The sequence below is a fragment of the Tamandua tetradactyla genome, chromosome 8 (assembly GCF_023851605.1).
Source record: "Tamandua tetradactyla isolate mTamTet1 chromosome 8, mTamTet1.pri, whole genome shotgun sequence".
Taxonomy (NCBI): Eukaryota; Metazoa; Chordata; class Mammalia; order Pilosa; family Myrmecophagidae; genus Tamandua; species Tamandua tetradactyla.
The window spans coordinates 7,567,429-7,593,183 of NC_135334.1; the positions used below are offsets into that span (position 1 = coordinate 7,567,429).

General features: G+C 34.5%; 1 protein-coding gene across 4 annotated transcripts in view; it reads left to right on the forward strand.

The window, feature by feature from the left end:
- Window positions 1–25,755, forward strand: part of ARHGAP32 (Rho GTPase activating protein 32) — a 450,472-nt gene that overhangs the window by 362,862 nt on the left and 61,855 nt on the right. For 3 of the 4 annotated variants that reach the window (XM_077112455.1, XM_077112453.1, XM_077112454.1), the window contains one exon: window positions 11,054–11,135. In XM_077112455.1, the coding sequence (XP_076968570.1) occupies window positions 11,054–11,135 (82 nt within the window). Of the gene's footprint in view, window positions 1–11,053; window positions 11,136–18,635; window positions 22,226–25,755 lie in introns of those variants that run through there. The other variant, XM_077112456.1, reaches the window with a different exon arrangement.

Here is a 25,755-nt window from a genome sequence, read left to right on the forward strand (position 1 = left end):
TTTAATTCTCCCTAATCTGTGAAATGGGTATTATTATCATCTCTATTTTACACCTGAGGAAACTAAAGCAGAGAGGGGCTAAACAAGGAGTCCATTGTTCCTCAGTTAAGTGGCAGTGCTTAGATTGAAGCGTTCTGAGCAAAGAACAGATCATAGATAACTAGGTAGTAATTTAATGAATCAGAGTGCTTTCTACTTGTACACTTGTTAAATCATGGATGTATATGCTAGAAAAGATAATAATGGATGATCTGGTCCTAAAATATCATTTTAAAATCATAAAAATCTAGAGACGAAGGAATTTAGATGTATTGTTCTGATTCATGAAGACATTAAGTACATGGCATAGCCAGGAACAGAACCCAAGCATAGTGATTCCAATTTTGTGTTTTTTTTTCTCCTTGGATCACAGAAATATGTAAGTTTTCCTTATTTGTGCTGCTAGTTTTTGGTTGGTCTGTAGTGCCATTTGTAACTGCCATTGATATTTAGAGATCAAATTTTCTATTTGATAGCCTTTTGATGGTTTGCACCATCAGAATATATCCCACCAAGTCATGCTTAAACTTAAACTCATTATCATTGAGATTATTGGCAAAATGGCTTAGGGCAGCGGGTTTTAACCCCATCAGAACCTAAACCCTCTCTTTATAGTAAATAGTTTCTAACATCCTTCCATTTGATTCTGAAATAAGTCCATTTGATTCTGAAATGAGGTTGACAAATAATATAACTACCTACATATAAATATAATTTCCAGAAAGTCAATATTATTTTTCACATGTAAGAGAGAAATAAAAGGAAAGTAATTTATGTATTTAAAATATATAGTATGTATTTTTAAGTATAGAGTTCAGTGGCATTTTAAGTATACAGTTCAGGGGCATTAATTATATTCACAATGTTGTGCAACTATCACCACCATCCATTATTAAACCTTTTTATCATCCCCAAAAAGAAGCTTTATAACCATTAAGCAATAACTCCCCATTTCCTGCTCTCCCTATGTCCTAGTAACCTCTAATCTATTTACTGTCAGTCTTTGGGCATTTCCCTATTCTAGATGTTTCATGTAAGCAGAATTATACAATATATGTCCTTTTGGGTCTGTTTTCAAAGTTCTTTCATATTGTAACATGTATCAGAACTTTATTTCTTTTGATGGCTGAATAAGTTTCCATTGTATGTGTATACTACATTGTATTCATTCATCTGCTGAGCGACACTTGGGTTGTTCCACCTTTTGGCTATTGTACATAATATGTATTTAAAATATAAATATTTGTTATAATTGAATTAGAGCATCATTACTCAAAATATGGTTCACAGACTAGCAACTTTAACATCAGTCAGAAAAGAAAATAAAATTTTAATATCATCGGAAATATTAAATAGAATATATCTGTCAAAGGATGTGAAAGACTTATGCACTGAAAACTACAAAACATTTCTGAGAGAAATTAAAGATGACCTAAATAAATGGAGAGGGATACTATATAGGTTTGAGGACTCTAAGTTGTTAAGATGTCACTTCTCCCCAAGTTGGTTTTATAGATTCATAGAATCCCAATCAAAATCCCAGAAGGCTTTTCTGTAGAAATTTATAAACAAATTAAACAATGCATATGGAAATGTTAAGAACCTAAAATAGCCAAAACAAATTTGAAAAAGAAAAGTAAAGTTGAAGAACTAACACTAATTGATTTGAAAACTTTTTATAAAGGTACAGTACAAAGAGAATGTGATAATGGGACAAAAATAAGAAAATAGATCAGTGGAATAGAATAGAGAGTCTAGAAGAAGACCTGCACATACATGAACAACCAGTTGTCAACAGAGTTGCCAAGTTGATTCAGTGAAGAAATCATGATATTTTGCACATGGTGCTGGCACAATTAGATAGCCATATGCCCCCCAAATAAACTCTATTTTATTTCTTGCACCATATGCAAAAATTAACTAAAAATGAATCATAGACTCAAGTATAAAACTTAAATTTAAAAAAAAATGTGAAAATCTTTATGATTTTGGATGATATATCTTAGTGGCAACATCAAGAGGAAAATTCATAAAGTGACAAATTGAATTTCATCAAAGTTGAAAGACACTGTTAAGAGAATGAACAAACAAGCCACAGCATAGGAGAAAATGTTTACAGTGATTGTGTTTAATAAAGGATGTGCATCTAGTACATATAAGGAACCCTCAAAATTTAATAAGAAGAAAACAAAGCCTAATTTTTAAAAATCATCTGAAGATTTGAACAGAAACTTCAACATAAAGATATGGCAAATAAGCACATAAAGAAAAACTCAGCACCTGTACTCATTTGGGAAATGCCAGTTAAAACCATAGTGAGGTATCCCTTCATACATAATAGGATGGCCAGGAAGTAGAGGAGTTGCAACTCATACAGTACTGATGGGAATGTAAGATGGTACAACCACTTTTGAAAACAGTTTGGCCGTTTCTTAAGTTAAATATATACCTACTACACAATCTAGTCATCTACTTATAGGTATTCACGTAACAGGAAAAGAGGCCTATATCCATAGAAAAAACTTGTATGTGAATGTTCATAATAACTTTGCATATAATGGCCAAAGTTTGGAAAGAAAACAAATATGTATCATGAACAGATTAGTGATATATAAACAAATGGTCGTTCCTATACAGTAGGATATTCTTTACGAATGAAAGGGAATGGACTCTTGATAGGTGCAGCAACGTACATAATCTTCAACATATTTATAATTAATGAAAGAAGGTAGAAACAAAAGAGTACATTCTGTATCACTCCATTAATGTAAAATTGTAGGAAATGCAAGCTAATATACAGTGACAGGAAGTAGGTCAGTGGTTGGTTGCCTGGGGGTAGAGTTGGGTGGGGTCAGAAAGAGAATGGTGGGAGGAATTACCAAGAGGTGGTACAAGTGAACTGTTGGGGTTGATACATTCCTAGTCTTGATTGTGGTAGTAGTTTCAGGTGTCAAAACTCATCAGAATATACATTTTAAATAGATGCAATTTATCACATGTCAATTCTATCTCAATAGAACGGGGAAAAGCCAGCAGAATTATCCTTGACTTCACTTTTTTCATATATACAATTTAGTTGACAGTTTGTCTCCTCTATTTCCTCTGTGTCTCTTACATTCATATAGTCTTCTTCAGTCTCATGCCGTTTTCATAGTATAGGTTTTTATTACTTCTTTCCTAGTCTATTTTTGCACATTCCTAGTGGTCTTCTGTTTCTTTCTCCCTCCTTCAAGCCTGAAAGGTATCCACTGTTCCTAGAATTTCTTCCTAAAGTACACCTGTTCCTCTTCTGCTTAGAATTTTGTTGCTTTTATTTCTTATTGAGGAAAATTCAAATTCCTTGTCATGATATATAAGACCATCCATAACTTCTGATTCCATTCTACTTTTCCAATCTTACTTCTACTACTCAATTTATAAACTCCGTGTTCCAGCCAAATTGAACTGTTTGTTATGCTCCTCATTACAGAAATTTGATCTTTTGCACACTAGTATCTTTACCTATCTGGCCTTCAATTTGAAATGCTTTCTCTTTCTTCTTCTTACTCTCTGTAGAGAAGGAAATTCAGGCAAATTAACTAAAAACAATTTATTTTGTTTCATTTGCTATTCTGCTGAGCTGTCAGGGAAAAGATACTCAATCTTGTATGTTAGTCATTTGCTATACAGTAACATCGCAAACTGAACTTTCCCCTTTTTCCCTTTTCCAAATCTGTTGATCCTCCAGGCTTTTCCATCTCACTAACCCCACTCCTGCAGTACCTTTCATTACACCATCATCTAGAATCATACTGAGTACTCATCTCTTTTACTCCCTACAATCTTAACAAATCTCCTCAATATATCTGAAATAATTCAGCTGTTCTTTACATGTATACTGCCACCAATGTAGACGAGTTCCTATCATCTTTTGCCTGACTGACTTTTGTTTTTCTTGCTACTCTACTATCCAATGCCCAACCAACTAAAAGTTTATATCTTTTCAAGTGTTAATTAGGAGAGTGGCATTTAAAGTCAAGGTAACTACCACACAAATAAAGTGTAGAAACCAGAACCAATATGGTGTGGTTAGAGGGTGGCTAGAGGGTGGGCCGCAAAAGCAGAAATATCTCGAAGAAGTCAAAGTAAGAATTACACAGTAGGTTACAAGCAAATGGACCAGAAACTGGAAAGTAAGTAATTGAGGGACCTTGCTTTCAGTTTTTGCTTCTTTTAGCACAGCAGCTACTGCAGCTTCTTTGTAGCCTCCTCTTTATTTTTTTTATTTTTATTTTTTTTTAATAAAAAGACATTATTTACTAGTTCAAACAACTCACTGTAGGCTAAAAATTTAAGCCTGGATTCAGGATCTTAGGAGACAGTCTAATTGACATGTGGTCTGATTGCCTGTACAGGGATGGCCTTGGTGGGGCATAAAGAATGGACTGGGTAGAGAGTAGTAAGAAAATAATTGGCCTATCTAGAAGAGAGGTTAATGATTTGTATTGGTTTGACTCTCCACAGTGATGTTATTTTTCCCTGGTGATAACCAGGCAAGCAACTGTAAATGTAGAAGTATATGGATTGAGTTTTGGAGTTTTATTGGATTGGTTCGGCACATGGTAAATATTGCAAGGAAATTAGGGTATTGATTTAAAAAATTTCAGATACTGAACCACAGGATCCATACTGGGTAGCAAAGAAGTAGTTGGAAGGGGATAGGAGTCCTAGGGGAAAATAGGGTAATCCAGGGGATCTGAGGGAAGACTTTGAATTGAATTTCATTTGTCATAACCACGAACACTGAGACATGGGGGAGAGGATGCTATAATCAGAAAGTGGAAAATTGGAATTGAAATTTTCAGAGGTCAGGTAGTTTCAATTGATGGCAAATTCTGTGGTCTACCTCTGGGAGTAAGGTATGCAGTTCTTTAAAGAAGCTTAATGAGAAATGTTTTTCCATGCAGACAGCCTTCAAGTTGCACTAACCATAAGTTAAATAAAGAGACGGAGTAGGTTTTTAAAATATTTTTATTGAGAAATCTTCACACACAAACAGTCCAACCATATTATACAATCAGTGGCTCACAGCATCATCATATAAGTGTATATTCATCACCATGATAATTTTTGGAACATTTGGATCACTCTAAAAAAGAAATAGAAAGAAAAACTCCTACATCCCATACCCCTTATCCTTCCTTCTCATGGACCACCAATATTTCAAACTACCCATTTTTTTACCCTTTACACCCTCTATTATTTATTTAATTTTCAACCTTATTGTTTTTTTTTTTTTTTTACTTACCTGTCCATACCTTGGATAAAAGGAGCATCAAACACAAGGTTTTCACAATCATGCAATCACATTGTAAAAGCAATGTAGTTATACAGTCATCTTTAAGGATCAGGCAGGGCTACTGGAACACAGATCAACATTTCAGGTATTTCCCTTTAGCCACTCCAATATATCATAAGCTAAAAGGTGATAGCTATATAATGCATTAGAATAACCTCCAGGATAACCAGAGTAGGAATTTTTTAAAGTCAGTGATAATTACATTGTTCCATTGAAATTCTCTTTTAGACTTTGATTTTTTTTTTTCTGGCAGAGAGACTGTAGGTATGATTAGGCTCCATGTTAAGCTGTCATTCCTTTCCATCCCCACTGTTTTCAAAGCTCCAGGCTTATTTTATTGCAGTGATTTCTTATCCAACCTTCTAAGTTGCACCAAAATATTTTTTCAGTGCAGTCCCTTTTGAAGCCAAACTTGATTTCCTATCCCAAGGTAGAAGAAAACCAGAAGAGTCAGATTGCAGAATGTTCCCATTAGATCAGTCCTTAATATCCTGGAGTCAGAAGGTGAGCCATGTGCTTCTAAAGCTGCTGGATGCCTATTCCTGGGAGCTTCTAGGGTGGGACAGGCTAGAGGGGAACAGGCATAGGACCAAGTGTCTGGGTATAAATCAGTCATCAGCTGGAGCTAGCTGTTAAATTTTCAGGAATTTTATGGGCCAGTTGTTAAGAACAGCCATTTTTAAAAACTAAAATACAAAAAATTACAATTAAGTGAATTGTATTAATAGCAAAGGTAATAAATACTCAAAACTTGAGCTTAATCTGTATGATACACATAACAGAAATACACATAACAGAATGTTACTCTGTATCTATTTCAATTCTGGTTCACTGCTGTCACATTGGTAGCTTGAAATCAGCCATGTTGGGAGTTTTTACACCGTAGATGCTGGTGAGAGCTGTAAATAAGGCCTTCTTTTCACCCTCCCCAGGAGCTTATTGTTAAACATTTACCTACATCTTTGGCTGTAACAAAATAAAATAATAAAATAACATCTTTGGCTTCTCACCTTATCTCAAAGACTTGGAGGACAGATTACCAAATGAAGGTCCTCTCTCCTTCCCTTTCCAACCTTATATGCACATTGTCCTTTTCGTCTATTGCTTTTCATTCTCATTTTCATTCTCTGTTCCTACAGTCCAGTCGGCTTAAATTCTGTTATTTCTCTTCCTTCCTCTTTCTAGAGTTGATTCTCATGTTGGTCCCTACTCGCATACCCAAGTTCCCCTCGCCTTTTCCAGATAGGTGGGCAGATGGATGGATGGATGGATGGATGGATAAATAAATAGCTTTAGGAATTACCAGTGCTACAGAGAGAATAATGTATAAAATAGGATTACATAGTTCTTACATCGTGTTGTTAGTTTCAGTTACTTTTGATATTTTGAGTTTATCAGAATTATTTGTATTAGGTTAGACATATTAAGCTAAGTAGGGTTTCATTAGAAAAGTATACATTTCTACTCAATATATTTTTCGGACTAGTCACGTTCTTGCATATAATGTCTCCAACAGAGCATAGTTTCATTTTATAATGAAAACTTTATAATAATGAGATAGAATGCTTGCCTTTTACAAATTTATAGAACTCATTCTTTTAAATAAAAGACTCCTTAACAGAAAGTGAAGAAACTTAAAAGTGAGTACAAAAGGCTACTGTTGAGTCAGCAGATTAACGATATCAGACTAAAGCCTCTAAGATTCTCTTGGCCTTTCTCTGATGGATCACATGATGGCTACTACAGTTCCAGCCATGGCACCTGCATTCATAGCTAAAAGAAGGAGAAGAAGGAGTATCAGCAGAGTTGTATTTACATGTTCCTTGGCTATAGTTCTTTTGCCTGCATAGAATCTGAGACACTGAATATTTAGCCTAAATTTAATAATACTGCACTTTATAATAAGGGCAAACAAGAGAGGATGGGTTCAGGTTAAATGATAGATAAGCCTGCCACAGACCCCCCCCCACACACACACACATTATGCAGCAGCCTCCATAGACCTAAACCTTCTACACTGAGACAAATAGAAAAGGTGAAAATGTAATATATTTGATGTAGTTATCCAAAGAAAAGCTTTGCTCAGTCTTTGTGAGGAAGTGTTGGAAAACAAATATTTATTATTCATTAAAAGAATTTATAAACTAGTCTAGTTGCTTTCACATAAATTCTTGATGGTGTGTAGTATTATCCCAATTTTTATAAATTAGTAAACTAAGACAGAAATGTTAAGTACTTTGTTCCAGATCACAGAGCCTAGTATATGGGGGAACCAAGTTTAGAATCTGGTTTTTTCTTTATAGAAACTGCAGAAAATGTTTACGAACTGAAATGAATTAGAGTTTTATGGACACAATGGCATTTGAGAGTGGAAAGACTTGAACACACACAGGCAAAGATGGTAAATGTGTTCTGAACCATCGAGGGAGAGTCTAGACCAGCCCTCTAGATCTTCTAGTATCCAACATGCTGGGATAAAAATAGACAACATTTAACAGGTGTTTACACGTTTTACTTACACTAATACATTTAATTCTCTTATGACTCCTATGAATTAGGTACTCATATTATATTTAAATGAAGAAATTGGAACAGAGAGAGGTTAAGGTACAAACCCTGTCTAGTAAATGATTGACCCAGGTGTCCTTACTGTTGAGTCTGTGCTGATAAATCACCAGTAACTCCCTCTCAGGATAGCAGATTGTGTAAGAGAATGAAAGGGATTTTTCAAGTTGATTCTTAGCTGGTTCTAACCAATCACAGAAGAATTTATATTTTCTTTAGTTAAATAGGCGGTTGGGTAGAATATGCTACGGAATTTCACCAATAAAACAGATACTTAAAGCAACATTTTGGAAGACAATATATGGAGGCTTTAAGAATCCTAAATTCATATCTTTTAAACAAAATTGATAATTTGTTAAACCTTTTCAGCTCATGGTAACTAACTATATTGTCATAATTTAAGAGCTGTCTTTGGTACTGCTGCAGAAATTAAAATAAGAATGCAGCAAATGAGTATGTGAAAATAATCTTATGCAGATGGAAATTATGCAGTTTAGAACTTCATGATGAATCATGCTTTTGGAAACCCTTCCATTCTTCCCCAGATTCTATCAGCAGAAGGATGAACAAAGTGATATAGTTTTCATGTTTCAGCCTTCACATCTGCTGCATAGCGGCCCAATTATATTTCTATCTAAGGAAACATCTATAAATATTGGTAAAGATTTCCCTTTCAGTTTTGTTTCCAGGCAATTTTCCTTTGTATTCTGTCGGTCAAGATCCCTTATCATACAGTATCTCTGGTTGATGTGGGGAGCTCAGTGTTTTCCTAATACAATTTAGTATTCTTCCTTGCAAACTGTTCTGCTCCAAGACCTTTGCGGTGTGTTCTTCAAGAACTGGGGTCTGTTCCTACTGCTAAGATTGACTGTTTTCTTCTAAAACTTGATTATTTCATGCAATCTTTTTTTTTTTTTTAACTTTTTTTATTGTATGGTATGACATATATACAAAGCAAAGAAATAAAAAAGCAATAGTTTTCAAAGCACTCTTCAAAAGCAGTTACAGAATAGATCCCAGAGTTTGTCATGAGTTACCATACGTTCCTCTCCTATTTTTCCTTCTAGCTGCTCCAGAATGTAGGAGGCTAGGCTTAAATACTTTTTTATCATCACAATCGACTTTTTTCCCTTCTTTTTTTTTTGTGAACATTAAAATATATACAAAAAAAGCTATAAATTTCCAAGCACGGCACCACAATTAGTTGTAGAACATATTTTAGACTTTGACATGGGTTACAATTTCACAATTTTAGGTTTTTACTTCTAGCTGCTCTAAAATACTGGAGACTAAAAGAGATAGCAATGTAATGATTCAGCATTCATATTTATTTGTTAAATCCTGTCTTTTATGTATAATTCCACCATCACGTTTGATTTTTCCATACCTCTCATTGGGGTTGTTTGGGTTATGGCAATTTTAAATTTTTGATATTGGAAGGGTCCGTCACTGAAATGGGGTAGGGAGATGGAACTATCTGATGTTCTGCAGAGGCTGGACTGGGGGTCAGGACTTATCTGGACCAGGGAACCATCTGGAGGTTGTAGGTTTCTGGCAATTTACTCTAGTGCCTGGAACCCTTGTGGAATTGTATAAATTCCCCTAGGTGTTCTTTACGGTTGGCTAGAATGATCCTGGTTGGGGGTTGGCAGGTTATGATAGGTATCAAGGTCTACCTGAAGCTTGTGTGAGAGCAACCTCCAGAGTAGCCTCTCGACTGTATTTGAACTCTCTCTGCCACTGATACTTTATCAATTATACTGCTTTTCCCCCATTTGGTCAGGACGTAATTGTTGATCCCACAGTGCCAGGTCTGGATTTATCCCTGGGAGTCGAGTCCTCTCTCACATTGCCAGGGAGACTTTCACCCCTGGATGTCATGTCCCCCGTAGGGGATAGGGCAATGATTTCACTTGCAGAATTGGGCTTAGAGAGACTGAGGCCACATCCGAGTAAAAACAGAGGTCCTCCAGAAGTAACTCTTAGGCATGCCTATAGATGGTCTAAGCTTCTATGCTATCTACATAAGCTTCACTAGAGTAAGCCTCATGATTGAGGGCATGGCCTATTGATTTGGTTGTCCCTAAAGTTTGACACAGTATCAGGGGATTCCCTGATATTAAGGTTTAATAGTTTCATAGTCTTTCTCTCCCTCCTCAGGGGACTTTGCCAATAGTTTTTGATAATCTGGTTAATATACTCTGGGATGTTTCCAGGCATTACAATAATCTGTACAGATTAAAGGACCTTTTTCTCATTCTGTGCTCTCTGTGTTTCAGTTGTTCAAATGAACTATACAAATAGGTTGAATTGGATTATTCGTTACAGAAAAGTTCAGTTCCAGATCAAATAAACCTTTCTTCCATTGGTCTCAAAGAGTATGTGTCATTCTAAAATATAGACACTGTCTTCCTTACCCCTATGTTCTGAATTACTTTAACCCCAACCTGTTCAGCTTTGTTCTTATCTGTAAATATCAGGTTATATATATAAAACAGCCTCTCAGAATCCAGAAATAATAATCACCATTCCAGACTTAATGTGTCTGCTCTAAAAGCTTACGATCTAGGCCCCTGTTTTCTTATGAGCATTTTCTTCACACAGTTTTTTAATTGTCTTTTTTCATGATACCTGTGGGAGAGTGAGGACAAAATTCACATACAAAAAAATGAGATGTGGTTTAATGTTGATTTTGAAAAAGTCATAGACAAGACAGTAAACCTCATAAGTCGACAACCAAAGTGTCAGCATAACGAGATGGAGATTTCAGCAAAGTAAATTATCATGAAGTAAAAATTATAATTATTGCATGCATAGAAGCTTCTTTTCAGACTAAATAGTTTGCTTGTTGTAAAAAAAGGTTTGGGTCATTAAAAATTTTAAAAACAGACTTAGATATTTAGGTGAATAAATATATAACACTACATACTCGTAGCAATAGGTTGTTTTATTATTTGTTTGTGTTATTGGTATCATTGGCTATTTAAAGCCCTGGAATGATAGAATCATTTGGGAGGGACTGTTGCATACATTACTGGAATTGAATTGGTAGTGTTCACATATTGGTCTGTTCTCTGGGTTAGAATCCTCTTTGCTTCTTTTGTTTCATAGGTGGGACTCTTCCCTGGACATTGTGTTGAGTTAATTAACCAAAAAGTTCCCCAGTCAGTAACCAACTCTGTGCCAAAACCAGGTGAGTATACTTTTCCATTAGTGTGATTATCTTATCAACTGATTAAAGAGATTTTCCCTTTCAGTATAGAACATCGCTTGACTTGCTACTCTTTTTATTTATTTACATAATAGGCATTCTTAATTTAATGTGGTTTGGATTTTTTACTGCATTCTTATTTCTCTATTAATCATTTCATATAGGTTTACATTTATTCGAATTTTTATAGGATTTTAATGAACTATTTGCTTCATTAAACTTTGTCATTATTTGCTTCTTCAGTTATATAGAGTATTATTAATGAATAAAAAGATTTAAAATACAGGTTTAAATAACTGACCTGGAGATGATATGATTAGATAACAATAGATGTAAGGAATATATGCTTATTACTCATATATATGAAATATTTTGCTTTATAAATCTGAAGTATTTCACAAATATGTCAAGCAGTGTCACATGACTAAAAGTTAAGCAAATAGAAATTTTTTATTTATTGGGGATGATTTAATCTAGACAAGATTTAACAGTATACTGAATCTGGACCTTTTTGATCAGATGAAAATTTTTTAAAGGAAAAAAAAAAGACCAAAAACGTTATAGAGAAAAAGCAAATAATCAAATTTATCTTTCCTAATTTTATTACATTTCCACTGTACCCCCACCTCCCCCTTCTCCTCCTGCCAAAAAAACTATAAAAGCAAAAGAAAAAATTCAAGCCTCAGGATTGATTTGAACTGTTTACCTTAAATATTTTAGAAGTGTGTAAGAGTAAGAAAATAGAAGTTTATTCTTTCCTTGTTTTTAATTTACCTACCTCTGCCTTCAAAGCATACAGTAAACCATCTTGGATTGTATGGTATTTAGGTAAAGGGAAAGGATAATAACCCTTTTTTAAAGCTTATTTTTTCGTAGATGATAGGGAGCCATTGTTGCAATTTCTCTCATAGGAATTTATTTTAGACAGAGTAACTTTGTTGCTTAGTAGAGAAACATTTACATTGTTTACTTGACTAGCATTCTCATTCTCTTTTCAAGGCATTTTTTTCCTTGTTAAATCCTTTCTTTGGGTAAACTTCATTAAAATGGTTTCCTCAGTGTCTTCAGTACTTGTTCAATAATTGTGCCTTAGTGATTGTGGCAACTATAAGTTTCTTTGTAAAGTGTACAATTCACTGATTTTTAGTATATTCACAGAGTTGCTCAACCACTACTATGAACAATTTTTCATCTTTATCCACCCCCCAAAAAATCCCATATCCATTAGCCGTCCCTCCCCATTTCCTTTCATACCCCCCTTGGTTTAGGCAACCACTAGTCTACCTTCTGTCTTTGGATTCGCCTGTTCTGGACATTTCCTGTAGTTGGAATTATACACTATGTGGTGTTTTGTAACTGGTTTCTTTCACTTACCATAATGTTTTCAAGGTTCATCCATGTAGTAACATGAATCAGACATTTTGTCTTGCCTCTGATCTCAGGGGAATATATCCAGTTTTTCATCATTAAAAATGATATGAGTTGCAGGTTTTTACTAGGTTCTATTTTTCAGGTTTAAGGATTTTTCTTCTATTCCTGGTTAGTTGAGTGATTTATCATGAAAGGGTATTGGATTTTTGTCAAATGCTTTTTCTGTGTCTATTGAGATTATCATGTGGGGTTTTATTTTTGGTCATTATTTTTTTTTTTTTTTTTTTTTTTTTTTTTTTTTTAAAGGAAAGACAGAGAGAAGGAAGGAAGGATAGAAGGAAGGAAGAGAGGAAGAAAGGGAAACATCTTTTAAACATTTTCTTGTTTTTATTGTATTTTGTTTCTCCGTTTTCGTTACATGGGCTGGGGCCGGGAATCGAACCGAGGTCCTCCGGCATAGCAGGCAAGCACTTTGCCCGCTGAGCCACCGCGGCCCGCCCTGGTCATTATTTTGAGGGCATTAAAATTCAACATCAAAATTTGTGATTTCTTGTGTTATTTTTTATGCATTTTTCTTAACAAAAGCTATTAGTTATTAAGTTTAAGTTATTTTATTCGTTATTAAGTCTCATTTTTATCATTTTGACTCAGAGATGTACTACAAAATGAGTTTTCAAAAATTAGCTTACTTTTGGCATTAAACTATCAAATGCTTTTGCAAGTTTTGAAGGGAAAGTGACACTTCTAATAAGACTAATCGTTAGAAGCTTCTATAATTTGAGAAAGTTGGTCAATTGATAGTTCTTGAAGATTAATTTATATTCATAGACTATGTTACATTATTAATTCTAAGTTTAGTAATGACATTTAAAAACACAGCCCACTTTCAAAAGCTTTATCTTTTAATTATTGTGAGGAGCATTGTACATTTGACATAGGGAAATGTGCATTCTCAATAGATTTTGAAAAGGATGATGTGAATTCTATCAGCCTCAGGTTTGTTTCACACTTTAAAACTGGCTTTGCCTACAGTATAAACAACTTGAATGTTCTACTTATTTTTAACATTGCCATCTGTCACTGTTACATGCCAAATCTGAAAAAAATAGCTATAGTTTGAGACTGAAAATTTAAATCTTGCTATACTATTACACAACAAGGTTAATAGGAAAATTTTCCTCTTGGAGCTGTTCCTAAAGTCTTCAGTATGTTCAGTTATTTATATGTACCAAAATAAAATGAATGAGTCACAGTTGCCTAATACAGTTAGCAAGTATCCATGGTGCCATAAGAAAAAGAAGGTGAGAGAATAAGGGAGAAGAGTAAGAAAAGGGTGGAAGTTTGTCCATAAGAAATTGGCATTTAGTTTATTCACCATAGGGCATGGCTTGATGAAGAAAGATGAGGAAGGGATAGCTCATGTGATTTTCTTTGTATTATCTTGTTTGGAATGTACTGGACAATTTGGATCTATGTATTGATATCTTTCTTCAGATTTGTAATGTTCTCGCCTGTTATCTTTTCAAATATTTTTGTCCAATTACCTCTCTTCTCTCCTTTACACATCCTTTGTGCTCTTTGATATTGTCCTACAGTTCGTAAACTCCCTGTTAAATATTGTTTCCTCTTTTGTTTCAGCTTAGATACTCTGTTGGCTTAACATCAAGTTCAGTTCTTTCTTCTGCTATTCACAGTCTTCTCTTAAGCCCATCTAATAAGTCATTTTATTCTTATATAATAGTTTTCATTTCTAGGAACAACATTCATGTCTTTTCGTATTATCTGCCATTTCCACTAAAGAGAGGGACATAGGGAAAAAAAATCTGAGTTTACTCCTGAAGCATAAACTTCTGGAAATGAAGGATTAAGGAGTTGAGATGGACCTTCCTTCTGAGATGAGTTAGAGAACTTGGAAAGAAATATAAAACATCTTCTTTGAATCCTTGTAGAGTTAAAAAGGCAGTCAGCCATCAGTGAGCTAAGATTAATCAGAAGAAGGAAACTGAGAGGGATGACCCCAGCATATGGTGACATTTTTTCCTTACCATAATCTGCTATAGGGTAGAGGAAGTCATAGGACTAGGAAGACAGAACTAGAATACAGAGCCTGACACGCTGATAAACGCTCCAAGTTTTGAGTCGGGATTTTTGTGGAAAATGACAAACTGATTTTAAAATTTATATGAAACTGCAAAGAGCCAAGTATACCTGAGACATTTCTGAAACAGAACAACAGCAAAAAAATGGTCAGACTTACTATAATAAAGATCAAGACTTATTACAAAGCTATAGTAATTAAGACACTGGTATTGAGGCAAGGATGGACAAATAGATCAGTGGAGCAGAATAAAGAGTCCAGAAGCAAACCTGTGTGTATATGGATACTTGACCTATGACTAAAGTGCCACTGCAGAGCTGTATGAAAACAACAGTCTTTCTAATAAGTGGTACTGGATCAACTGGTTATCCATATAGGGAAAAAAACCCAGTTCAGGTGGGGGGGACATTTACAGGAGAATTATGGATTTTTATGTGAAAGGTAAGATAATAAAATTTTTGGAGGTTACTTTAGACATACAGTATGAATCATAATACAAAAGGTTAATGCTCAAACTTAATTAAAATTAACAACTTCATTTCATCTTAATGTGCTATTAAGACAGTGAAAAGTCCGTTACCAAGTTTGCAGTGCACATATCTGGCAAAAGTCTTATCACCAGAGTATGTAAAAAAAAATCAGTAAGAAAAGGGCATATAAACTTTTAAAAGACTGGAAAACTTGAGGAGGTAGTTCACTACAGAAAATATCCCATATGCTTAATAAGCATATGAGAAGATGCTCAACATTGTTAGTCTTCAGAGAAATGGCACCATGGGATCAGCAATTCCATCCTGACCAAAAGGGGGAAAAGAAGTGTAACTAATAAAGTATCAGTGGCAGAGAGAGTTCAAATAGAGTTGAGAGGCTACTGTGGAGGTTGCTTGTGTGCAAGCTTCAGTTGGACATTGCTACCTGTCATAACCTACCACACCCCAACCAGGACCATTCCAGCCAATCCTAAAGAACACCTAGGGCAATATATAAGATTCCACAAGGTTTTTATACACTAGAGTAAGTTTCCAGAAACCTACAAACTCCACATGAGTCCCTGGACCAGGTAAGTCCTGAAACCGAGAGGGCCCAGCCTCTCCAAAACATCAGATAGTTCCATCTCCCTACCCAATATTTGTGACAGATCCTTCCAACATGAAGAAGTTAGAATGGCCATAGCCCAAACATCCTAAAGAGAGGGATGGAAAGATCAAAGATGATGGTGGAGTTATACAGAGAAGATAGGATTTAACAAATGAATGTGAATGCTGAATCAATTTTACTAGTCTTTTAGTATCTTAGTGCAGCTTGAAGTAGAAACCTAAAATTGTGGAACTGTAACCCATGTCAAACTCTGAAATATGTTCTACAACTAATTGTGGTGTTGTGCTTTGAAATTTATTGCTTTTTTGTGTATATATTATTTTTCACACACACAAAAAAAGAAACGAAGTTGATTGTGATTAGAAAGAAATATTTAAGCCTTCTAGCCTCCTATATTTTGGAGCAGCTAAAAGGAAAAATCTGAGAGGATTGTATCATAGCCCATGACAAACTCTGAGATCTGTCCTGTAACTACTTGTTGAAGTTGCTTTGGAAAGTATTGCTTTTTTATTTTTTTGCTATGTATATATGTTATACCATGCAATAAAAAAGTTAAAAAACAAACAAGCAAACAATTCATTGACACCTTAATAATTCAAGAGTACCATTACAAAAGTTGGCAAGAATATAGATTAATGGGAGCTCTCATCCACCCTGGTAGGAGCATAATTTGGGACAATTGTTGTTTGGCATTATCTGTTAATGCTAAAGCACATACCTATGACCTGGCAGTTCCACACATAGCTATATACCCATTAATAATTCATGCACATGGACTAAGAGACATGTACGAGAATGTTCATTGCAGCGTTATTCTTAATAAAATAAAAAACTGGACAAACTAAAGGTCAAACCATAATGGAATGGATAAAGAAATTCCTTTACACCAATGAAAATGCGTGAGTTCCAGTTATGTGCACCAACATGTATGAACCTCACAAAAATACACGTTGAGCAAAAGATACTTGACACATATTTATATAAATTCTATAATTCCGTATATACGTAAATAGAGTTTAAGATCATAGAATTCACTACTCTGTGGTGTTAGAAGTTAGGATAATGATTACCTTTGAAGAAGAGAGAGGTTTCAAATGTTGTGATGGGCGAGAGAGAGCATTCTAGACTTCTGGGAATGTTCTTTTGATCCAGGTGGTGATTATGTAGAATTGCTTACTGTGTTATAATTTATTGTATTGTACTTAGGAGCTCTCCAGTTTTCTGAATGTGGCATATTTCAGTAAAATTTCTTTAAAATACAAATCCAAATGGTATTTGAAATTGCCTTCAATAATCACTTTCAGGTAAACCAGTAGAAACTTTCTGTTTGAAGGGGGATAGACAGGCAAAGGAAAATATTTCCTTATGCTTACCATAGTCAGAATCCTTCCAAGCCATTGAGATTATTTAGAGGAGATTAGCTTTTACTTTGCATTTTTTTAATCCACATGAATATTCTTTGCAGTACTGCCTTAATACAGAAATGTTGAAGATTACATAAATGTCCACCAGTGAGTGAATGGCTAAATACTGCTACTTTCCTTCTGTGAAGTATGTAACCATCAAAAGAGTGACGTAAAGTCGTATGTATGAACCCAGGAATTTTTTTTCTATGATCTATTGTTAAATGAAAAAGCAAATCACAGAACAGTATGTCCAATATGATCCCATTATAAATGCACAGGAGCGGATCTGGGAGAATATATACCTGTATATTCTATTGAAATATAGTGTCTGGAGCTCACTTCATTCTAAAGTGACATGTAAAAAAAAAAGGCAGCCTTATAGATTACTTCTTAAATAAACATAAGAATTTGATCACATTTACATCTTCTCTCAAAATGAAAGCCTTGGCTACTACTATATCTGCTAACAACAATAAAATTTAAAAAGGCAAAACTTTATGATGCAAACTTGGTTCAAGTGCCTATCCAAAGAGGCTCCCCCTCCCCCATCATGGCCCCATGAAAAGAGCTGTAATTAATTTGTTTTGGTGATATACCCAATAAATAATACATGAAATAAGCATGTATATATAAGCTCTTATATTCTTATAGGTATATAAGAATATATACCTATATATTCTCTATTATATTTTGTAAGTGGAAGTAGAATGGAATTGTAGAAATAGTAAGAGATCTTTTAATTTATTCTATTGGCTTCTTTATTATTTAAGTACTCTATAATGAATATGTATTACTATATAAAATGTGAAAAAATAGATTGTAAACTCCCCTTAACTCCACCATACCCAAATATGTAATATTCAGTGATCCTTCTTAGTGCAACCACTCCATAAAATAGACATTTTCATGACAATAGATTTAATACAATTATATTTTTTCATGTATATACCTGAATGTAAAGCAGCACAGTTGAGGGGATGGGGGCTCATGCTCCATGCTTGGGTTTTAATCCCTGACCTACTTGTTCCTATTTGTGTGCGTGTCATTCAGCTTCTCTGATTTCCTGTTTCCTTGTCTAAAAAGTGAGACAAGAACTGTGAGGTTTAGGGATAAAGCATTTAAAGCCCTTGCATAGTTAATAAATGGTAACTGTTATATCTTATTTATTGCTTTATGTTTTTCTTCTGCTATGTGTTTAAATTCCGAGTGACAGAAACTAGACCTATTGAGCTTACATATACATGCTTATTTCATATATTATTTATTGGGTATATAACCAAAACAAATTAATTACAGCTCTTTTCATGGGGCCATGATGGGGGAGGGGAGCCTCTTTGGATAGGTACTTGAACCAAGTTTGCATCATAAAGTTTTGCCTTTTTAAATTTTGTTGTTGTTAGCAGATATAGTAGTAGCCAAGGCTTTCATTTTGAGAGAAGATGTAAATGTGATCAAATTCTTATGTTTATTTAAGAGGTAATCTATAAGGCAGCCTTTTTTTTTTTCACATGTCACTTTAGAATGAAGTGAGCTCCAGACATTATATTTCAAGTGAATAGGTCCAGGTTTTTACTTACCATATGTGAATAAGTATTGAACATTCTTCACATTGAACATGTATTTACTTGTGTTGGAAGGTAATACTTTTGTATCAGACATTAAAATCAATATCCTGGAGGCACTGATGTCAGATTCAAAGTTCCAAAATGCTAGAATGCCTACAGAAGTTTTCTCCTTGGATATATTGCAAGGATAGCTGAAGATAATATTTTTTCTCTTTGAATCAGGGAAAAACAGAAAATTCATAAATCCTTATGTTTGCTAAATGCTTTAGAATTTATTAATACTTTTATTCCCATTATTTAAATCAGAACTTGAACCTCAGTAGAGTACTATGTAATTGGTATTTCAATCCCTCCCTCTGCTTTTTTAACAAATGAAGCAACTGAGACTCAGAACAGTAAAGAGACTTCCCAAGGCTTCACAGCTTGGACTTATTGATGTCTCCTGACACCTCATAATAATATTAACAACAATAGTAATCTAACACTGCCATAGCATTTACTCTGTGCCCGCACCAAGTGCTTGACATAGATGAACTCATTTGGGATGAACTGTGAACTAAAAATCCAGAATTTTTCCCATCATAGAACATGGACTAGAAATAAAGTTCATTATTCTCTCTCAAAAGAAGTATTTATTTGATATATTTTTCTTTTTATTTGAATAGAAGTAAAGAAAAATGCATTTGAATTTCCACAAGGCCTATATGGATAAAATAGAAATTAGGGCAAAAGATGGGATAATTTGAGGGAGGTGTAATTGCTTATAATAGGGGCCTACTTAATTTGCTAATTTTTTTTAGCCATCTTCATAATAATATTTGCATAGGTTCTAATACCTTTCTAATTGATTAAAAAATACCTTTTAGTCTTTTCTCATTATATGTAAAGCATAACTGCACACTGTTTAATAGGAGAGAACATGGGTAGAAGAGAAACTGTCATTTGGTTATTGGAATGATCCAGATAGGAGGTGATGGTGGCTTGCTCCAGGATGGTACCTATAAAAGTGGTGAGAAGTGATATGATTCTGTTTTGGACATGAAGCTGACAGAATTTGCAGACATACTATGCAAATCATTCAGGTGATTTTCATAATAGAATGATTGAAATGTAGCCATTGCCTTTCTAGTAAATTCTCTCATTTTCCCTTCCCACCCACACAAGATACATCGTAGTCCTTCAGAGTAGGTGGCCTCCTAACCTACTCTTAAATATGAGAGAAAAGTGATATGACCGTGCCTACGCTATAAGTGGTTACTAGAAGACACAGGATATACCTTGCAGTCAGCCGTATGTAAAAACCTTTTATTGTGAAATAATTGTAACTCGGAAGTAGTTGCAAAATAGTATTGAGAGGTTCCATGTACGAACACCTAACTTCTCCCAGTGGTAACGTCTAATATAGCTGTGTAGTACATTTTCATAACCAGGAAGTTGACTTTGTCACCATACGGTTAACTGGGACCCAGACCTTACTCCATTTTCACAAGTTTTTACATGAATTCATTTTTTCCGCATAAGTTTTTGTATAGCATAGATCTTAGACTTCTTGGTTTTAGGTGAGAGTTATTATCCTTAACTGTGTAATTTTTCTATACTCAGGCAATCTGTTGTGGGATTTAGTTACTCTTCTCTGTGCTAGGTAAGTTGTACTAAGCATTCACAAAATGGGTTTTCTACAGTATGTACTTTTTCTTTCTTTCTCTCCCTTCCTCCCTCCCTCCCTCTTATTTTCTTGCTTTTTCTCTTTCCTTTGCCCTCCTTTGCTGTCCTTAGTACTGACCAAGGAAAGGGTGGGAGGAGGAGTGTTTTTAGTTGAAAATGAAAAAAAGAAGACTGGATTTGCCTTCTCCACTATAAATACAGTTTGAGAGCCTTTTCTCCTAATTAAAAAATCCATAAATTCACAACTGTTCCATTGGCAAAAATTAACATAATTTATTTCTGCCACATATTGGAATTCTCTATGGTTTTTCGTATTTTAAAATTACATCAATTAGTTGTTTTTCTTTTTGTGGCCTACCAACAATTTTATGTTAAGAGAGGAAGGAAAAAATGAATGCGATCAATAACAGAAGACTTGTCATAGTTGCACAATTAATATTCCTTGGGCATGTCAAATCCACCAGTTGCTAGTTGTGTGACTTTGGCAAACTTCTTTACTCTCTGCCTTGGTTTCCTCATCTATAAAATGGGAATAATAATAGGATCATCTTCATATTCATAGGGTTATACTAAGGAATATCTGTAAAATACTTAGAATAGTGTAGTTTTTAGAACACTTCACACATAGTAAACACAATAAAATTAGTTTTGCTAATTAAACAGAAACAAAAATCTGAATAGGAAATATACACTGATGTTAGAAAAAGTCCTTTGGGAGATATGCCAACTTCTCCTCTTCCCATTAATCCATCTCTTCAACTTTAATTGAGTTATCACAGTTCAATAATGATGTTTAGTAAAAAGATTGAATCTCTTCAGTATTTATATTGCATTAATGCACACAACTTTAATAAGAATATTTTTAAAAGTCCCAATTTGAGATTGATTAGTGCCACTTTGGTAATAGTGACCAGATGTCATTCACTTGTGCTAATGAATAATTCTGATAAGGGGAGAGAAGTGACTTGGGACCCAATGGTGAAGGAGAGTTACGTATTTAATTGTTGGACAGCATATAAGAGAGAATCTCAAACTTGAAAATCTGTTTAATTCTGCTTTTCAGTTCTGAAAAAAACAAACCCTCTTAATTTCTTTTCCCTAAAAGATGTTGCTCTTCTGAGAATTTTTCACACAGAAGCAATGCTGATTGATGCTTTGAAAAACGGTGGTAGTAGAATGGCAGTTTCATCTGAATCTCAGCAGAGACAAAAAAGTAGGACATGTTTTCTTAGTTTGTTGCTTTTGGCTTAATGATTCAGCCTTTTTCTAGCAATACTTTCTAGATGATTAATTACTTGTCTTATTTTATATGAGCCTAAAGTGCCGCATTTCTTAGGTACACTGTCTCTGAACTAGATTTAAGATAGCAAAATGAACAGTTGACTAGTAAGTAATTTTTTTATGATGAAGGATATAATTAAATATCAGTTTCATACTGGTGTGTTCCAATCAGGAAGTACTCATCTGTGTTCAGTTGATGGGTGGAGCCATACTGGGGAAGCCTGTTCTGCAAGTATGAGCTTAGGCTGGGGCGTAGCTGTGGTGTGTGAAGCAGCACTAGCTGGGAGAGATTAAGCTCATGAACAGGAGAGTGCTTGCACACACGCCACTCGGTTTGATTAAGGACTAAGAGCAGGGCCAAGAGAACTGCCGAAAGGGTGCCTGTCTGCAGCTGGAACCTAAAGGTGCTGTGAAGATATCACTGGAATTATCCTGTGGTGGATAAGAACTGAGCCAGTTCAAGTATAGTTCCTTCTGTAAGCTTCTGCACAGAATGCCGCACTGCTTTATCCTGTTGGATCTACTGCTAAATATAGTCATTTAGAATAATTTTAAGTATTGAGCCTAAAGCCTGTACCACAGCAAGAGGTAAGACGATCACAATCAATTATCCAAATGTTTGTTTCAAACAGCATTCAGAATATTTCACCAACAATATATTTAGATTATATTTCGATATGTTACCTTGGTTGCTTTTAGGTGACAAGTTAGCTATTTAATTATCTAGAAATTGAATAATTGGGAATTAATATTTAGCATGTTTATAGAGAGATAATTGTGTTTTAATAGGGATTTTTGTTGTTTGTACCACACAGGTTTTGGCAGCATGTTTCTTATTTTCCTAATCAGGTTCAGGAAATAATCTGTTTTCCTGCTATTACCAGTCAGCTTGATTCTTAATGTTTTCTAGACCTGAGGACAATATAACAGTTTTTCATGAAGTAAAAGAACATACCTTTATTTCTTAAGTAATAATAATGTGTCGTGTATTTTTTTTTTTGGTGGGTTAATACTGTTTTGTACTATTGATTAAAGGAAAATAGGCAGCTTGATCTGAATTTTGTGTACCATATAAAGAGGCTGTTTATAGTAGAATGAAGTAGTCCTTCTGCCATTTTCCCTTCAAATACTGTTTCCCCTCCTTGTTGGCATTAGTAAGGATAACCATTTCCAGCCATAAAATATTTGTACTTATTTTTTTTTCTCCAGCAGAGATTTTACCATTAGGGTAGTATTCCGTATTTATATAATGCTTCTAAGGACCTTGGAAATGAAGGCTTTTCATTAAATAACATATAGACTAAAATTTCTCTGTGTCACAGTCAGCCGTTAAGAGGTTGAACATATTCCTTTTCAGGATTGCTGCACTATTTTTGAAATTATATCAATATTTTATTTTTCAAAACCATAAATATGGGAATTTCAGAATTCGGAATTCTTTCTCATGCCAATTTTTTAAAAAGTGCCTGTTGCTTATATGATAGCGGTTTTAGGCTATAACTTCTCTTTTGAAGTGCTATATAGAATACTATGTGGTATGCAGTATAAGAAGAAATCTAAAGTTTTTTAGGTTAAGTTTATATTAAGAAGATTCTGGGAGGCAGGAATGGGAAATGGTACCATGCTTGTGTGTACCTTCTCTTTAATGACCTCAGTCCTGAATTTAGCATATTCACCTTGTTCTGGAAAGCTGATTCGGGTTCAGGCTTAAGCCCCGTTTCTGGGGAATTCTCAAAGGTTTTGGACCAACAGAGAGAAGGCATAGTCTTATTTATTGACACTGAGTTAAATGCTTGGCATTAAGAATCACAGGAACCCTTAGCAATAGGTATTATTATTAATCCCATAATGCAGGTGAGGGAGTTGAGAATTAATAGGTAATTTATTCAGCTTGGAGTTGGGAAGTGGTTAGAGACTGGATTGAAATCCTCAGTTCTGACTCTAAAACCATGCTCTTATTCCTCATGCTAAAGGTCAGGTCTTTTGTAGAAAAGGCTTCCAAGAATTTTTCCTTTGAAGAGTCCTCATTATCAATTCAGGACTCCTCAAGTGTAGATACTTTCCTTTCCAAGTCTGGGGTTGGGGTTGGGGTTGGGGTTCGGGTGGGGGGTTTGCGTAGGGAACCGCAGAAACGAACAAAAAGCACATATGATCATATCAGTGTTCCAGGCCAAACTTCATAGCTTAATAATGTACAAAGGTTTACAAAACAATAATAAAAACATTTAATCTAATCAAGAATAATTTTAAGAAAAGAGATTAAAATATTAAAGTTCTAAAATTTCAGATATCTGGAACTTCATCTAGTATTTTTTGATTATCCTGTTGTTACCTTTGATATTACCTTGTTCTCCAAAATATGTAGTTGTTGTACTTTAATTTTTATAAAAGAGAATGGAATGTTCAAACAATTGTCCTCCTGAAATAGTAGTTTTTAAGCTTCATAACAAATAATGCTAATTTATTCTGGAAAAGTAAGAGCCCAGGCAATTGAAAAACCCTTAGCATAGATACTTCTATAGCCTGTATGTTATAACTCATGCTAATGTTAGAATACCTTTGGTATCAGGAATTTATATCCACTCCATATTTCCTCCTACTCTCTTCTGCTAAAATGCAAATCTTCTTTTTGTTCTGTTTTTAGAAATGAAAGTAGTCACAGTCTTTTATATAATAACTGAGGTGGTAAAATCACTAAGTTAAAAGAAAATAAGCCTTTGATTTTATACTGAGTTGAAGAACAGAAAAAAAATTACGTTTATAGTTTTAGTTTGTAGTTAAAGATTTAAAAATAAAAATCATTGAATATCAGGTTTAACAAGAAAAATGTGTAGCATTTTATATTAACCTAAAATCACATAAACTAAATTTGGGCTGCCTTTGATATTTATAAAAGAAATGTGTAGCTCCTGGAAAAGTAAATATATAATACAGTTAATGAGAGAGGCATATTCTTAATTTTTCCAAGGCAACCCTGATCTTTAAAGATCTAACATGTCATTCCCTTTCTGTGTTGTAACTGTCTTCTCAAGTAGAGCAGCATAATGGTTTCATTCTTAATCAAGAAGATTAAGATAAAGAAGAAGAGATACAGTTTTATTCAAATGGCCAAATATTGTAGTTTAAACACTGGCATCCATTCAAAATAAGAGTTATGCTGAATATTCTGAAGAAGAGACCTCTTTTCTGCTTCTTTTCCAAGTGAATTGTTCTTATCTCTTCTGTCTGAAAAATTATTCTCTAAAATTTACTCCAGATTTATTTTCTAGATCTTTGAAGTCATCCGTTTGCATTCTAGTCACTAATGCCTTTTGAAATGCTTCTTCTCTCACGTAAATAGAGGGAAGTCTATTTGACTTATGTAACTGTGAGTCTTTTCCACTTTTCAATCAAGAGCCATTACTGTCAGTGCTATTTTAAATTTAGCCTCAAGGGTGTACATGACATTTCTCAGATACCTGATTTCCTCCCTTTGAGGCTGGAATGTACTGATATCAAGCTGTCTCAGTCATGCACATTCCAGTACCTCATCCCTGAGCTGGCCCCAGATATTTTCTCTTTGGCAGTCTTTGCAGCTGTTACACCCATCGGTTAAAGAATTGTTATATTCAATCTCTTACTTCTCAAATTGCTTATTATATACTGATCAGAAAAGGATTTTGTACTCTCTGGTTCTACTTTAAATTAACAGTATGTTAAAATTAAAATCTCAGTTTATCTAAAGATGATTTTTGGACATATACGTGGGGGGCGAGAATGGAATCTGAGGCTGAACAAGTGCTGTATTCTCGATTTGGAAATTAGTTGCTATCACTCAGTGATTCCTAGAAAGACAGTGAAGATTTTGCATTTTGAGCCTCAGCCTGAGAGAATATCAGTTTTTATATGTACTGTTTACCCATTTTATTTCTAACTATAGTGAATTCCTGGAACCCATGTTAAAAATCAATCTTTAGGGCAGGCTGCTATGTCTCTCAGCAGGCAGAGTTCTCACCAGCCATGCTGAAGACCCGGGTTCGAGTCCCGATGCCTGCCCATGTTAAAAAAAAATTAATTTTTATAAAGTACATGGCTTTTTCTGAGAAGAACAATATTATAAATGGCACTTACACTGTTCA